Consider the following 15,084-nt stretch of genomic DNA (forward strand, 5'->3'; position numbering starts at 1 on the left):
CCCAACTCCTTCATAATCCAAACAAGCTGTAATATGCAGGCGATACAAGTGAACAAGTCACAGTTATAATAAACTTCTTACTACATTAAGTCTGACGTGTCACAGCGTCTGCGTTTACACGCAAAGATTTTCTCCGATCCGATTGAATACATTCTCATTCCGGATTCATACTGAGGTGTTTATTCTCACTCTATTCAACAATCTGATGAGAATCTCTGTTTTCATGCTCACTACAAGCAATCAGATCCAAAATTATGCTCATGCGTAGAGAACCACTTAGAGTAGATGTTACCATAACAACCAGCATCACGTGAGTCCAGTCAGAGTGAGATGAGCAGCAGTGAGCAGTGCTCGTGTTTTTAATGACTTTAAAATGATGTCAGACTCAGGAAAACGTCCTTCACATGTCCTTATTAAAGAAGGCCGAGAGGAGGACGTCGTGCTCTGAGACACATAAGCTGGACGTCCGTCCCACCGCCGTCTTTTAAAGACCAGAGCATAAACTTCGTCTCCTCTGCAGACCAGTTTCTGCTCCGCCATGTTGAACGGTATAAACTCTCACTATGACGCGACGAACATGATCAGAACAGACTTAAACTTTCCGATAGGGAATGTAATCAGATACAGGCGTTTACACGGATATTATTCTTCTATTTAACGGATTATTTACAGGATTACCCACCTCGATCAGATAGAAACTGTATTCTGAATGGCCTCAATCTGACGTCTATTCCTATCGAGGTGTTTACACGGACGTATTCTATTCTGATTGAGCTGTTAGTCAGATTATTAGGCTGCATGTAAACGAGGCTACTGACTGACTGTTTAGTTACTTGGGGATCTGTTAGCTTTAAAGGCTTCGTGCTCTCCAAGTACTCAAGACACACTACACCGAAATCTTTCTCTAGAATTAGGGTCACAAAAAATCTCTAATTCTAATCGCTCATCTCCACAAATCATTTATTTATTTTTATTTCTCACACTTGAATGTTTCAGGTCATCAAACTACTCTTAATATTTGACAGTGATAACGCAAGTAAAGACAAAATGCTGCTTTTAAATGATTTAATTCATTTTATATCAGATGCCTGTCCCTATGTGAAAAAGTATTTGCCTCCTTAGCTACTAAATCAACCAGTTAACCAAATTCAGTTGACTACTGGGTAGTGCTGGGCAATATGTCCTCAAATCAATATCACAATTCAATATTTTACCTTGATTACAATTAGTGAACGATTATTTTGTTTTTGTTTGTTTGCCCTCATTTGCCTTTATGCCCTCAACAAGGTTTGTAGTTTAAATATGTTCTGCATATCTTAATGTAAATTGTCTCAACAGCCAGACTGGAATTCACACGGCTTTTATGTCAATCCAACTCGACATTCGTCATAATTTCGCACTGCTGAGACTCATAAACATTTGGAGGGATGTTTCTGTACAAAAATTAATAGAGACTCATCCAAACCGCTCCATGTTTGAAGAGATTTTGAAAGAAATGTCCGAACGCGGCCGAAGGAGAACGAGGCTGCAGCGTCAAAGAACAGTTAAAAGTCTGAAAGCAGAGTTTAAAGAATCCGAGGACACCAACCAAAGAAGTGACCACGCCCTTTTTACGGCTCCAACACATTCTGGGTGATGAGCCCAGCTGTCAGTCAGTGAAGCTTCATGATGGCTCCTGTGATGCTGGTGAAGATGAAGCTGATCCTCCGGGAGCGACTGACGTTCGTTGGCAGTCGTGATTGTTTACCTCTGGACGAGCCGTGAAGCAGCGTGACGCTCTGATCTTTTGAGCATGCGGCTCAGTTTAGGGGCTGATCTGTTCAGACTGATGTCGCATACAGATCACATTTAAAGATAATCTGAACAGCCAAACAAAAATCGGATTTGGTGAGAAAATCAGATTTGGGCCACTTTTACCTGCTGTGTGAATGTAGCCTTAGCTTCCATGTCACAGACTGGACGAGGCGGAGTCTCGTGACGACACACGTGGAAGTAAGTCTTTAAGGGGACAGTACATGAACACACAGAGTCGGGAAAGGATTAACAAAAAAAAAAACACCACAGAAATAACCGAGATGGGCAAGATTACGTCAGTTTAGATGACTTTTCGATAAACTGCCCAGCCCTACTGGGTTCTATTTTACTGCCACACCCAGACATGATCACTGCCTGACCTGCTGAAGCTAAACATCACTTAAATAGGACCTGTCTGGCAGTGTGAAGCAGCTAGAAGGTCTCAAACAGCAGCACGTGGTGCCACGTTCTAAAGAGATTCAAATACAGATGCGAAACAAAGTCATTGAGATCTACAGTCTGGAACGGGTTATAAAGCCATTGCTGAGGCTCTGGGACTTCAGAGAACCACAGTGAGAGTCATTATCCACAAATGGAGAAAACCTGGAACATTGTTGAACCTTCCCAGAAGTGGCCAGCCTACCAAAATTCCACCAAGAGCACATCAACAACTCATCCAGGAGGAACAAAAGAACCCAGATGAACATCTGAAGAGCTGCAGGCCTCACTTGCCTCAGTTAAGGTCAATGTACAGGAGTCCACAATAAGAAAGACTCCAAAAACAACGCAAAGGCTCGTCTCACATTTGCCAAAAACACCTAAATGACGCCCAAGACTTTTGGGATAATGTTCTGTGCACTGTTGAGTCAAAGATGAAAGATAAAACAGTTCCGCAAAGAAGAGTGGGCCTAGTTTGATGTAATGTGTAAAATATATGAAGCTTCCAGGCTCATATATGGAAACCATTCTGCAGAAACAGCCTGTTTTCAATTGTTTCTGCGATGTCACAAGAATCAAGTTACAATCTCTGACTATAAAAGTTACAAGTTACAATCTCTGACTATAAAACTGCCTCTCGCACTCTGCCCAGTACCAGCGCTGATCTGCCGGACGAGCTTAATAACTTCTACGCTCGCTTCGACGGAATTCCCGCAGCACCACTGGAGAGCGCCCCGCCCACCGCTGATCCCAACCCCCCCTCCGTCTCCGTAGCTGATGTGTGCAAAGCCTTCAAGAGGGTGAACCCACGCAAGTCAGCAGGACCAGATGGCATTCCCGGGAGAGTGCTTAAAGCCTGCTACAGGGAACTAGCAGGAGTTTTTGCAGACATCTATAACACCTCACTGTCTCTCTCGGTCGTGCCAGCTAGTTTCAAACTAGCCACCATTGTGCCAGTTCCAAAGACAGCTAGTATTACCTGTCTGAACGACTGGCGACCTGTTGCCCTGACCTCCATCGTAAGCAAATGCTTTGAGAGGCTGGTCAGGGATATCATCTGTTCCTCACTGCCTGCCACCCTGGACCCACTGCAATTTGCATATAGGCGGAATAGATCCACCGACGATGCAATCGCCCTGACCCTGCACACTGCCCTCTCCCACCTGGAAAAGAAGGACACGTATGTGAGAATGCTGTTTGTAGACTACAGTTCAGCATTCAACACAATCGTTCCTTCGAGGCTCGACTGCAAGCTCCGGGATCTGGGTCTGAACAGCACACTGTGCAGCTGGATCCTGAACTTCCTGACGGACCGACAGCAGGTGGTAAGGATGGGAAGTATCACATCCTCCTCTTTGACCCTCAACATCGGAGCCCCCCAGGGTTGTGTGCTCAGCCCGCTCCTGTACTCCCTGTACACCCATGACTGCACTGCTAGACACAGCTCCAACGTCATCATAAAGTTTGCTGACGACACAACAGTTGTGGGCCTGATCTCCAACAGCGATGAATCGGCCTACAGAGAGGAGGTTAAAATCCTGGAAAACTGGTGCCAGGAGAATAACCTCTCTCTAAACGTCAGTAAGACCAAGGAGCTGATCGTGGACTTCAGGAAGCAGGAGAGAGTACACCCATCGATTTCCATCAATGGGACTGCGGTAGAGAGGGTCAGCAGCTTTAAGTTTCTCGGTGTTCACATCAGCGAGGACCTGACATGGGCAGTGCACACCTCACAGGTGGTGAAGAAGGCCCACCAGCGCCTCTACTTCCTCAGAAGGCTGAGGAGGTTTGGCCTGAACCCCAGCATCCTTAAGACCTTCTACACCTGCACTGTGGAAAGCATCCTGACGGGCAGCATCACCACCTCGTACGGGAACTGTACTGTTCGTGAGAGGAAATCTCTGCAGAGGGTGGTGCGGACAGCACAGTCCATCACCGGGGTTCAGCTCCCTAACCTATTGGATTTATACACCAGTCGCTGCCTGAGGAAATCCAGAAGGATTATGAAGGACCCCTCCCATCCTAGTCACTGTCTGTTCTCTCAGCTGCCGAGTGGTAGGAGGCTCAGAAGCTTAAAAGCCAGAACCAGTCGACTCAAAGACAGCTTCTTCCCCCATGCAACCAGGCTATTGAACAGCCAGTAATCACTGCTCTGCCCAGCCCAACCCTTCCCATTACACGTACGTGCACCCACTGTACTCCCGCACTTTACTTGCATAGCTGGACTTTGAATACCTATCCAAAGACAATACTCTCCACCTGCGCTTCCACTTAACTTCCTGTACCTTGCACTTTACTAAATACTCTGCCACCTACTGTACCATCTTCTACCTCCACACCTAGTGTGATTATTTGCACATCCACATAGCATTGTAATATCCATTACTATATATAGTATATAGTTGATTACACCCACCCTACATTCCCAGTGCAATATTATATGTCTCGGTGCAATATTATTATTTTTAAGTTATTGTGTAAGATTATATGTATATATTTTAGTTAAATTGGTTTTATCTATTCTTCTATCCTATCTATAGTTTTGTTTATCTATGTGTAAATACTGTTCTCTGCATAATTTGTGGAACTCGCACTCAAGTTTTTCACTCACCTGTGTCCCTGTACTCTTGTGATGTGACAATAAATCTGATTTGATTTGATTTGAAGTTATCTACATCTATCCACCTATTCACTCTACAGTAGTTTAGCCACACCCACACATTCATATTGAGGTTCTAGAGCGTTTCAGCTCCGAGCGCTTTTTGAACGAGGCGCAATTCAGGGCAGCCAGTCAGAATTGGTCTTATTTCAGCCTTAAAGGTGCAGTAACTAAAACAGCCTGTGAGGGATAACGAGAGGTTGGAAAACACGTAAATATGAATTATGACCATTTTGGGTGCATAAAACCACTAATTTTTACGTTTATATCAAAGGAAAAAGTCAAATATAAGCAGCCCTTTAAACACCTCAGACATCCGGCACCTGTCACCACCACCGTGAACCATCCTCACTTTTCACTTCTCTCCACTTTCGCTTCTTCAAGGGTTCTTCAGTAAATGGTTCTACACAGAATCGTAAACACTCAACCCTTTGAATGATTAAAGGGCTCTTTGCATTGTCAAATAGGTTCTATATACACAACACATTCTCCATCAATCTAAAGATGATCATGGAAAGGGTTCTTTGAGAACCAGTGTTTTTAAGAGAGTAGAACAGAGCAGTTCACATCAAAAGGATTGAACGTCTTTATGTCTTAATGACGTCATTTTGGTGAAACCAGTGGAACTCAACCTTTAAGAACCAGATCGCTGTCGGAGTACAGCACCTGAGCGTTTCACTGCCTGAACATGTTTTCCTGCAGAACCTCCGAACTTCGCTGTTTTCCACAGTCACACAGATGATGCAATAAATCCTAACTCTTCTCTAACTGCTGCTTCAGTGCAATTATAAGACTTGCACGACATTAACAACCTCTTCTCTAAGGTTACGGCGGTACACAGAGCCCCTGTGAGGAGATCTAATGAGACTGAATGAGGCGTCTCTATGAGAGCGTCTCTCTCCCAGAGGACCAGCGATTAAAAAGGACCTCTGGCAACGTTCCCACCACCTCCGCATCTCACTGAGACACGGAGAAAACGCCAGGTAGCATCTGAATGTTAGTAAGAGTCCACCACAAGACGACAAACCCTAAAGCAGTGATTTTCAACCCCGGTCTTACGGCCTTGTGCTCTGTACGTTTCTTATTCGTGTTTTTCCAAAAGGGCTTGGTCATCAGCTGATGTGTGCTGCATTGTTAGAAATAAAGGTTCTGTTCAGGTACATTTTTCGCTCATCCAGGTTTAAACAACGTACATGTTCCCTCAAAGCTCCAACAGTGGTTTTAAGGTCTGATTGTGAACCTTAAATAAGTTATTCCAGGTGAAAAGTTGGTATTTGTACCTTTTCATAACCGAATGTTTTAAACAGAACAGTAAAATAAAAGCCTGGAGACGAGACGGGGTGTGTGGAGTCAGCACAGCTTAGAACATATCATTTCAGTGGATTATGGTTCAGTTATGTTCCCTGACTAAAGGTACTGAGATGGAGCCTTGAGGGTTCCACCCCAGTGACAAGAGGGGAACTGACCCAGAGACAGTTTCATACCCTTTTCTGAGAGTGTGGATCAGGGGGAACAATAAATTGCAGCTAGAGACCAAAACCACCGAAGGTCTTCAGCGTTCCCACCAACAGACGCAGGAGTGCTGCTTCAACGCAGCCACACAGCTTCCTCCCTTATCTTCCCTTCTTTTGAACCATTTGCATGCTTATAGGGATCTAGCAGACGGTCTTGTCCAGAGAGACTGACAAAAGTGCTTTGCTGACCGCTTAGAGAATATATCCTAGCTACAATTCAAAAAGATGGTTTGTCAAGGGTTCTTTAGTAAATACAATGGTTCTGCATGGAACCAGGAACACTCAAGGATCAATGAAATGGTTCTTCAGATTAATGGAGAATATGTTGCATATGGTTATATACAGAATCTTTTCGAAAAGGGTTTTATGTTGCACCAAAAAGGGTTCTAATATTGGTACAATGTCAAGCTTGTAAAATAATAATAATAATAATATATATATATATATATATATATATATATATATATATATATATGTTGTTGGATCAAAACTTTGTATCTCCAAAATGGTAACTTTACAGGAGAATGAAAAACCATACTCTAATTTTAATGCTACTCAATGGAACCAGACTTTTTTTCCGACTAATTTCGGCCCGTTTCTTTTGGTCCATCCATCATGAAATTTACACACAACGTAAAGAACAACAGGCTTTTTAAAATTACGTCAAAAATTAAAAGTAGTGCTGCTTCAACGCAGCCACACAGCTTCCTCCCCCCTCTTCTTCCCTTCTTTCCACCATGGCTTGTGAATGAGAGGCAGACTTCCATTAGGCTTAGTGTCACCTTTGGGATAATTTGGAACAACACCTTACTCCCCTGCTACTGCACAGGCCCAGTGCAACATGGGAATGGTCTCATGAGGCGCCTCGGTGTCACAGGGCCACTCAGCTTGGCTATCACCCTATTTACAAACTCCATAAGCCAAATATACTGAGATTATTAGACAGAAGGCAACTTCATGAACCCACTGGAGATTAATCAGCAGGGCTGTTAGTGTTTAAGGGCTTTGACTATTTGAATGCAGCTATAAGGCCTCAATCTTTCTTCTGTACAGTTTAAAGTTAACAACGTTTGCTCTACACTCTTAAAAACACGGTTCTTTAAGGGTTCTTTAGTAAAGACAGTGGGCTTAGTTGAACAGCCGTCTTACGCAATTCTGATGAAGACTCTGACTCACCATGTTCTCTTATGTGGGGTTTGTTCTTAGGTAAGAACAGAATCTACACACACTCAAGAGCACAAGGTAGAACGGTTCTGCGCTTTAAGAACGTGTCATGAATCTGACGTAGACTTTTTCTTAGAACCTTTCTCAAGAACACACTTAAGAACAGACTTAGGAAGATACTGGAGAATGAGGCCCGATGTTTCTATAGGGAACCATGAAGACCAGTAAAAGAAAAATTTGCATGATCAAAGGGTTCTCTGCATGGTGAAATGGTTCTTCAGACTGATGGAGAACGTGTCGTACATGGTTCTATGTAGAATATACACAGGAGAAATGATACAGACTCTGACGATGAATCTGAAAGACTAGTTCAACTGTGAAACTGTTTATAACGCCTTATATAAACTTTCTATATTGAATGTACAAAAATAAACACACCCACATTAAATTTTTAAGAATAAAAGAGAACCCACAGTGTATTTAAAGAACATTCACAGCATATAGCGGACGCTCTCATCCAGAAAGACCTACAAAAGTACTCTTCGAGAGTGTATCGTAGCTACACACTTAAAAATGATGGTTCTTCAAGGGTTCTCTAGTAAATACAATGATTCTACATGGAACCATGAACACTCCATCAAGAACTATTTTGCACGATTAAACGGTTCTCTGCATGGTGAAATAGTTCTTCAGATTGATGGAGAATGTGTTGCATACGGTTCTATGTAGTAATTTTTTGAAAAAGGTTATATGTAGCACCAAAAAGGGTTCTAATATTGGTCAAGGTTTTTGGTGCTATATAGAATGAAACACAACACATTCTCCATCAGTCTGTAGAACCATTTCACCATGCAAAGAACCATTTAAGCATGCAAATGGTTCCTTGAGTGTTCAGAACCACCGTATATACTAAAGAATCCTTAAAGAACCATCTTTAAGAGTGTAGTTCCGTCATATGCCGCCCCCCCCCCACTCCCGCGCACACACACACACACACACACACACACACACACACACACACACACGGCAATATGATGATATTTTATTATTGTGATAAATCGTCACAGTACGCTTTTCTGAGCATATCGTGAATAGTTTGCCTATTTATCCTTTTATGTTGAAATCTTATTAATTGGTTTATTATCTTGGTTTTATTTTATATTTCATATAGTCAAATCTTAATTCTCTTAATTCTTTTGCTATTGATCTAGTCTTTTTCTGTTCATTTGTTTATGTAGTTTTGTTAATTTTACTTTAACTTGATTAAATGCCATTTTCTTTTTCAATCCCATTTAAATGTTGCAAATGCTCAGCTACTTTGAAAATGAGGGTCACGGTCAAAGTATTTCTGAGTGAAAATAAAGGCTGATTGATTTTGTCAGTACTTGAAGAATACTGACCAACTGTGTGTTAGTCAGTAAGTATAAACAGGCCTGTTTAATTGGATTTAGTGCAGTGCAGTTTGTAACTAAAGAAAAAACATTGGAGTTTAAGTTACTATTATTATTATTACTATTATAAAAATCTCAGAAAATTATATAAATTTATATATATATATATATATATATATAAAATACACAATGTCTTGTGTAAGCGGTTTTATTGTCTGATGTATGTATTGTATATTCTGCACTCATCTCACACTGTTGTGTATGCAGTCTGTGTAGTCCTGTCTAATGTGCTGCTGTTGTGTGTTTGACGCCTTAAGAACGACATTTTATTCCAATATATACATCTTACATTGATTAATGATGATAAAGACAGACTGACTTCACTAATTCAGCTCTGCTAAGCTGCACGAGACTGACTGTGTCTGTAAAGTCAGTACACACACAAACTGTACAGGAGCAGCTCGGAGCCTCAGACCTGATTAAAGTTATGGACGATATAATCAGGGCAACAATCCGTCCTGCTGCTACGGAAACTTCATAAAGCCACAAAGGAAACCACACGCTGACACAAGCACGCTGATCAGCTACAGTCTTCCGTTTATAAGCGTGCAGGGCAGTTCATACTCACAGCTTTATCGTGGGGTAACCTCGCACGCCAAACTCTGAGGCCACACCTGTTGAAAAAACACACATATTTATGTATTTAAAAAATAAATCTACTATTCAGACGTCTGGAATTACTTCAGTCACAACACCAATTCTGTGGAAACATAAAAATGTTGCTATAGGTCCACACAATTTGTAGGAAGCTGTAAAAAAGAAATATTTTTCATGATAAATGGAGCTGCTGATGATTCTGCAGTAACTGAGAAACTCTAAAGCAACAGAAATCAACAGAAATTATCTTGTAATAGAGCGCCGACCAAATCTCATTTCCATAGTAATTTTATGACAAGAAATTAATATAAACACTTAAAGAATAAAGGAAAATCATTTAAAAAATGTTTTGTTTTTTTACATCGTTATAATGTCTTGTTTTTCCAAAAAAAAATAAAAAATAGTGATAAAAACTTTAAAGGGTTTTTCCTGTTTTTGAACATTTTTTTTTAACAATTTTACACAATCATTTCCAAACTCTTTTTACCCTTTAGCTGTTTTTGCTTTACTTTACTTTAAATGAGCTCTGTTCTGATTGGCTCCCCTGTACTGTGCCTCTTTCAGAAAGCGATCCCGGCTGAAACACCACTTACAACTTCGGCGTGAGTGGGCGGAGACTAACTGCAGTAGGCAGAAGAGGTGGATGTATGCAAATAAGTTGGTTTCCATAACATCATAGAAACAACAAATTCAAATGGGCTGTTTTCTTATTTTCATATACGGATGTATTAATATGTTTTGAAACTTTAGCAACGTTTTCCATGAAATGGACCCTGTAATTGTGCACGAATCAGCACTTTACATTTTGGTGTGTAGTGTCTAACATTTCAATGTACACTGTGTAAGTTTTTATTAAATAACAACTGAAAGGGTTTGGTCTAAAACACATTAAATTTTCTTTTTTTCCCCCCATTGTTGTCAGTGAACTTTACACATGTAGGAAACATCAGTGCTATATTACACTTCATACCACCTTTATTAGAGAAAATAAAATGCATTATACCGTTACACATCACTCGCTATTCTTTACAAACTTCTATTGTTATAATGGATATACAGCATTTTGGAATGAAACTCCTCAATTATTAACATAATATCTTTCAAACAAGAGTGAATGATGACAATGCTTATTAACTTGTATTAATAATGTTAATAATAATAATAATAATAATAATAATAATAAATGATGCTTAGATTTGGCCAATATTTCAAACAGATATTTGCTGATGCATTTAATGTATGTTGAAAGAGCACCGTTAACGTTTAGGCGACGCTGGCTGTCTCCCACAGCTACTCAGTGAAACGTCCTACCGTAGCGCATACTTACTGAGCCTCGCTGATGACATCCTGCATAAATAAAAATAATGCCACAACTTAGTAAGACATGCGAACAAGATAATTTAGTCATGGCCACGATATAATAAGGCATGGGAATGAGATCATGCCTTATTAAGTGGGGCAGTCGCGGGCTGGAGGTTAGGGAACCAGCCGTGTGACCGGAAGGTCGCCGGTTCGATGCCCTCAGCTGACAGTACGTGACTGAAGTGCCCTTGAGCAAGGCACCTAAGCCCCAACTGCTCCCCGGGCGCCGTGGATAGGGCTGCCCACCGCTCCGGGCAAGTGTGCTCACTGCCCCCTAGTGTGTGTGTTCAGTAGTGCGTATGTGGTGTTTCACTGCACGGATGGGTTAAATGCAGACGTCTAATTCCGATGTGTTCAGACAACAATAGTTGGCTAAAAAAGGTTCATTTAAGTTGTGGTCAAAACTTAAATATCTTAATTAACTCCATTTAAACTTGCGTTAAAAACGTACGAAGCTTCTTATTCAAACTTTCCCATTCCATCTTAAATGGTAGCAGTTACAGCCTCCAGGCACCATCACAGTCTGGGCTGCACTATTAAGGTGGAATGGAAAAATTCAAACATGAAGCTGAATGACGTGAGTGTCCCTATCAGAGAACATCACTGGCATTAAAAGAATATTTGATATTTTGAGAGCCTAAATCAGCTCATCAGGGGGTAATCAGTAACATTAAGCATTGAATTAAATGACCAACACAATGAAACACTGAGTTCCTATGCTATACTAATGATATCCGCATGCTTGACAGGACCACCCAAACACCGGCAGGGAGAGCCAGTATAAGCCAGGTGCAAGTTCATTTTTACAATCTACTCATCTAAAGTGATCAGCATCACTTATTACTTATTATTATTACTTACCTTTATCTTCTGTCTGTTCACCTAAAACACTGGCTGCTTTTTTCTGCGTAAATTTAAAGGCACATATGATCTACCGTGGCTCTCTGTGGTCTCAATACGGCTTTAATTTAATGTAGTGACAGAAAAAATGAGTGTTGTGCTGTAACGCGCTGAGGAACCGAACAGTGCGCCGGCACCGGTGTGAGCATCTCCCCTAAAAATGGCTTGGAATTTTTAGACGACGCCTAACGCAGAGCGTCCTGTGTGCGGAGGCCCTTATAGAAGCCAGATTTGCATGCCCAAGACATAAATATGTACATGTAAAATGTCGGATATTGGCATCGGCCCATAGTTCCCATATTGGTGCATCACTAGAAATTGACTCCAATTTCAAGACAAAGTTAAGTAGAGAACCCGTAACAGACAGACGGACCCCCACTCCGAGTTCTTAAAGCACTAGAATCGGACCTCCACCTCATACACTGCTACTCAGTTTTGGAGTGGAGTTGATTCCACACCACCTGCAGCTCCTGACAGTGACACCTTTAATCTTGTATGCACCATCTCAAATTCAGACATCTCAGGTGTGAGAGCTGGAGGCTCCGGCGTTCTGAGGCCTCCGTCTTCTCTCAGTTCACCCCCGTCCTGATCTCTAAGCATTAACCTATCACTTGATCTTTCGGCCGGTTGGCCTGATTAGCTACTCTAAGAGGATTCGTCCTCCAAGCGACGAGAGAAGCCGTGTTTCTCAGACAGACTCATCACTACAGAGAAATCAGCAGAAGCAGAACTGGGGAGATACGCTCAGCAGGGCTGCCTAATGAGACACCACGGTTTACACAACACAGCAACGTGATTATATTTCGACACACTGTGATGGCAAAACGTCTGGTGATGCAACAGTGAGACTTGTTTAAAGACTGGCCTGCATTATTACTGAAACAACGTACTTTTGTTGAGTGACAACCAAACACCGATTCATTAATGCATCCACTGAAACACTCATCGGGAACTGTGGGTAATCAAGAGTAAAAGTAAAAGGAGAAAACACTGCTTAGACTAATTAGGAGGCTCGTTTTTATATTGTATTGCAAATCCCAATGTTATGATAACGATTATCAATATAGTGTGAAGCCTGATTACCAATCAGAGCCACTAAAGTCCAAAAAAAACCTGAACCTCACTCACTTTCACAACTATTTATCAAAAGTAAAGGTAACTCGCGAGTTCGATCCCTGGTGATGCTACAGCCGTCCGTAGCCGGGAGTCCGAGAGAGCACAATTGGCCTCGCTCTCTCTGGGTGGGTGGGATGGCCCCTCCCTCTCCCCCCATCACTCAGCGCGATGCTAGTCAGCGCAGGCGTCTGTTAGCTGACGTAACAGATCTGGCGGTTGGCGCTTTCCTCCGAGCGCGTTCGGCTGTCCAGTGACGTTGCGTGAGCGGCAGTTCGAAAAGAAGCGGTGGTGCTTCACAGGTCTCGGAGGAAGCCTGTGTTAGCCGTCACCCTCCTAGCGCTGATAGCATCGTGTGATTGGGGGAGTCCTAACCAGCGGGTAGAATTGGAGATGACTAAATTGGGGAGAAAATCGGGTATAAAAGTAAAGGTAACACTTTAGAATAAGACTAACCTTTTAAAGGGAATGAATGGTTTGAAATTAGTTTATTAATAGTTATTATTACAAATAGCAGCTACAAGATATAACTAGAAATGGAAGCAGTGGCCTGCTGTTTGCCTAATAGTAAACGAGCTACAATGAGAAAATGGTTGAATGGAACTGAAGATGTGAAGACTTTGCTTATATTGTGAGGTTTAATATTATTATTATTATTATTATTATATATATATATATATATATATATATATATATATATATATATATATATATATATATATATATATATATATAATTACATATTACATTTGCTCATAACGGGAATGATGGTTTGAAATTTTATTGATGATTAGCACTTCATAAACATCTATAAACATCTTAAAATCATTAATAAGCTGTTACAACATATAAATAAAAACAGTAACAGTGACCAGCTTGTTGTTTGAATTTTCTCGTTCCGCCTACTCAGTATTGGAGTGGAGTTGATTCCACACCACCTGCAGCTCCTGACAGTGATACTGTTAATCTTGTATGTTCCGTCTCAAATCCAGTAGTTACTAAACCACAAGCTGAGAAAGACGGACTCATTAGAACGTCTGGAAGCCCAATCTTGTCATGGAATAAGAAGAAATTTGAACCCAAACATACCGGAGTACGCAGTGGCGTCCATCTTGCCCACTCTGACCGGTGACCCGGAGTTCTTTAGCTCCGCTCCCACCTCGAACCAGATGGGCTCCAGCTTCTTGCAGTATCCGCACCATGGCGCATAGAACTACAACACAGCACACAGAGCCTGTGAACACACACTCACAACAGGGGATCACTAAACAAGCACCGGATACACAACAGACAGGTCTAGATCTGATTATATTTCATATGTAATAACAAATGCAAAACATCATCTTTCACAAGAAAGGGCAACTGTTACAACAGCTCCAGCTGAAGCTGAGTGACACGGCGAAAATAACACCACAATACTTTCACAAAGCACTACATGCATCAGGACATCTCTCTTTGTGAGATAGTAGTAGAGGTGGGCAATACGGCCAAAGCGTAATGTTAAGTACCTCCGTGTAGCTGTTGCCCCCATGTGATCAGAAACGGAATAAAAATACTACGATTCGTTTGTGCTGATTACTTAAAGTGAAACTGTTCTTAGTGTCAATATATAGATTTTAATATTTCAGCTCAATCTGTGAGGAAACTGAAGATTTATGATGTTGTAAATTGGAGCCAGTGGGGCAAACTCACTCGTCCAAACATTATCGCTTCATAATGAATTAAAACGGCACAAACATTTTTTTTTTTACCCGATTTTCTCCCCAATTTAGTCGTCTCCAATTCCACCCGCTAGTTAGGACTCCCCCAATCACACGATGCTATCAGCGCTAGGAGGGCGAGGCTAACACAGGCTTCCACAGGCTTGCTCACGCAACGTCACTGGACAGCCGAACGCGCTCGGAGGAAAGCGCCAACCGCCAGATCTGCTACGTCAGCTAACAGACGCCTGCGCTGACTAGCATCGCGCTGAGTGATGGGGGGAGAGGGAGGGGCCATCCTACCCACCCAGAGAGAGCGAGGCCAATTGTGCTCTCTCGGACTCCCGGCTACGGACGGCTGTAGCATCACCAGGGATCGAACTCGCGATCTC

General features: G+C 41.9%; 1 protein-coding gene across 1 annotated transcript in view; it reads right to left on the reverse strand.

The window, feature by feature from the left end:
* The window catches only part of tmx3b (thioredoxin related transmembrane protein 3b), a 119,012-nt gene that overhangs the window by 98,861 nt on the left and 5,067 nt on the right, over positions 1–15,084 (reverse strand). Inside the window, exons 4-5 of the mRNA XM_036558351.1 lie at positions 14,082–14,205; positions 9,589–9,634 (exon numbers count right to left, since the gene is read on the reverse strand). Of these exons, the coding sequence (XP_036414244.1) occupies positions 9,589–9,634; positions 14,082–14,205 (170 nt within the window). The remainder of the gene's footprint in view (positions 1–9,588; positions 9,635–14,081; positions 14,206–15,084) is intronic.

Source organism: Colossoma macropomum, unplaced genomic scaffold, assembly GCF_904425465.1.
Source record: "Colossoma macropomum unplaced genomic scaffold, Colossoma_macropomum, whole genome shotgun sequence".
Classification (NCBI taxonomy): domain Eukaryota; kingdom Metazoa; phylum Chordata; class Actinopteri; order Characiformes; family Serrasalmidae; genus Colossoma; species Colossoma macropomum.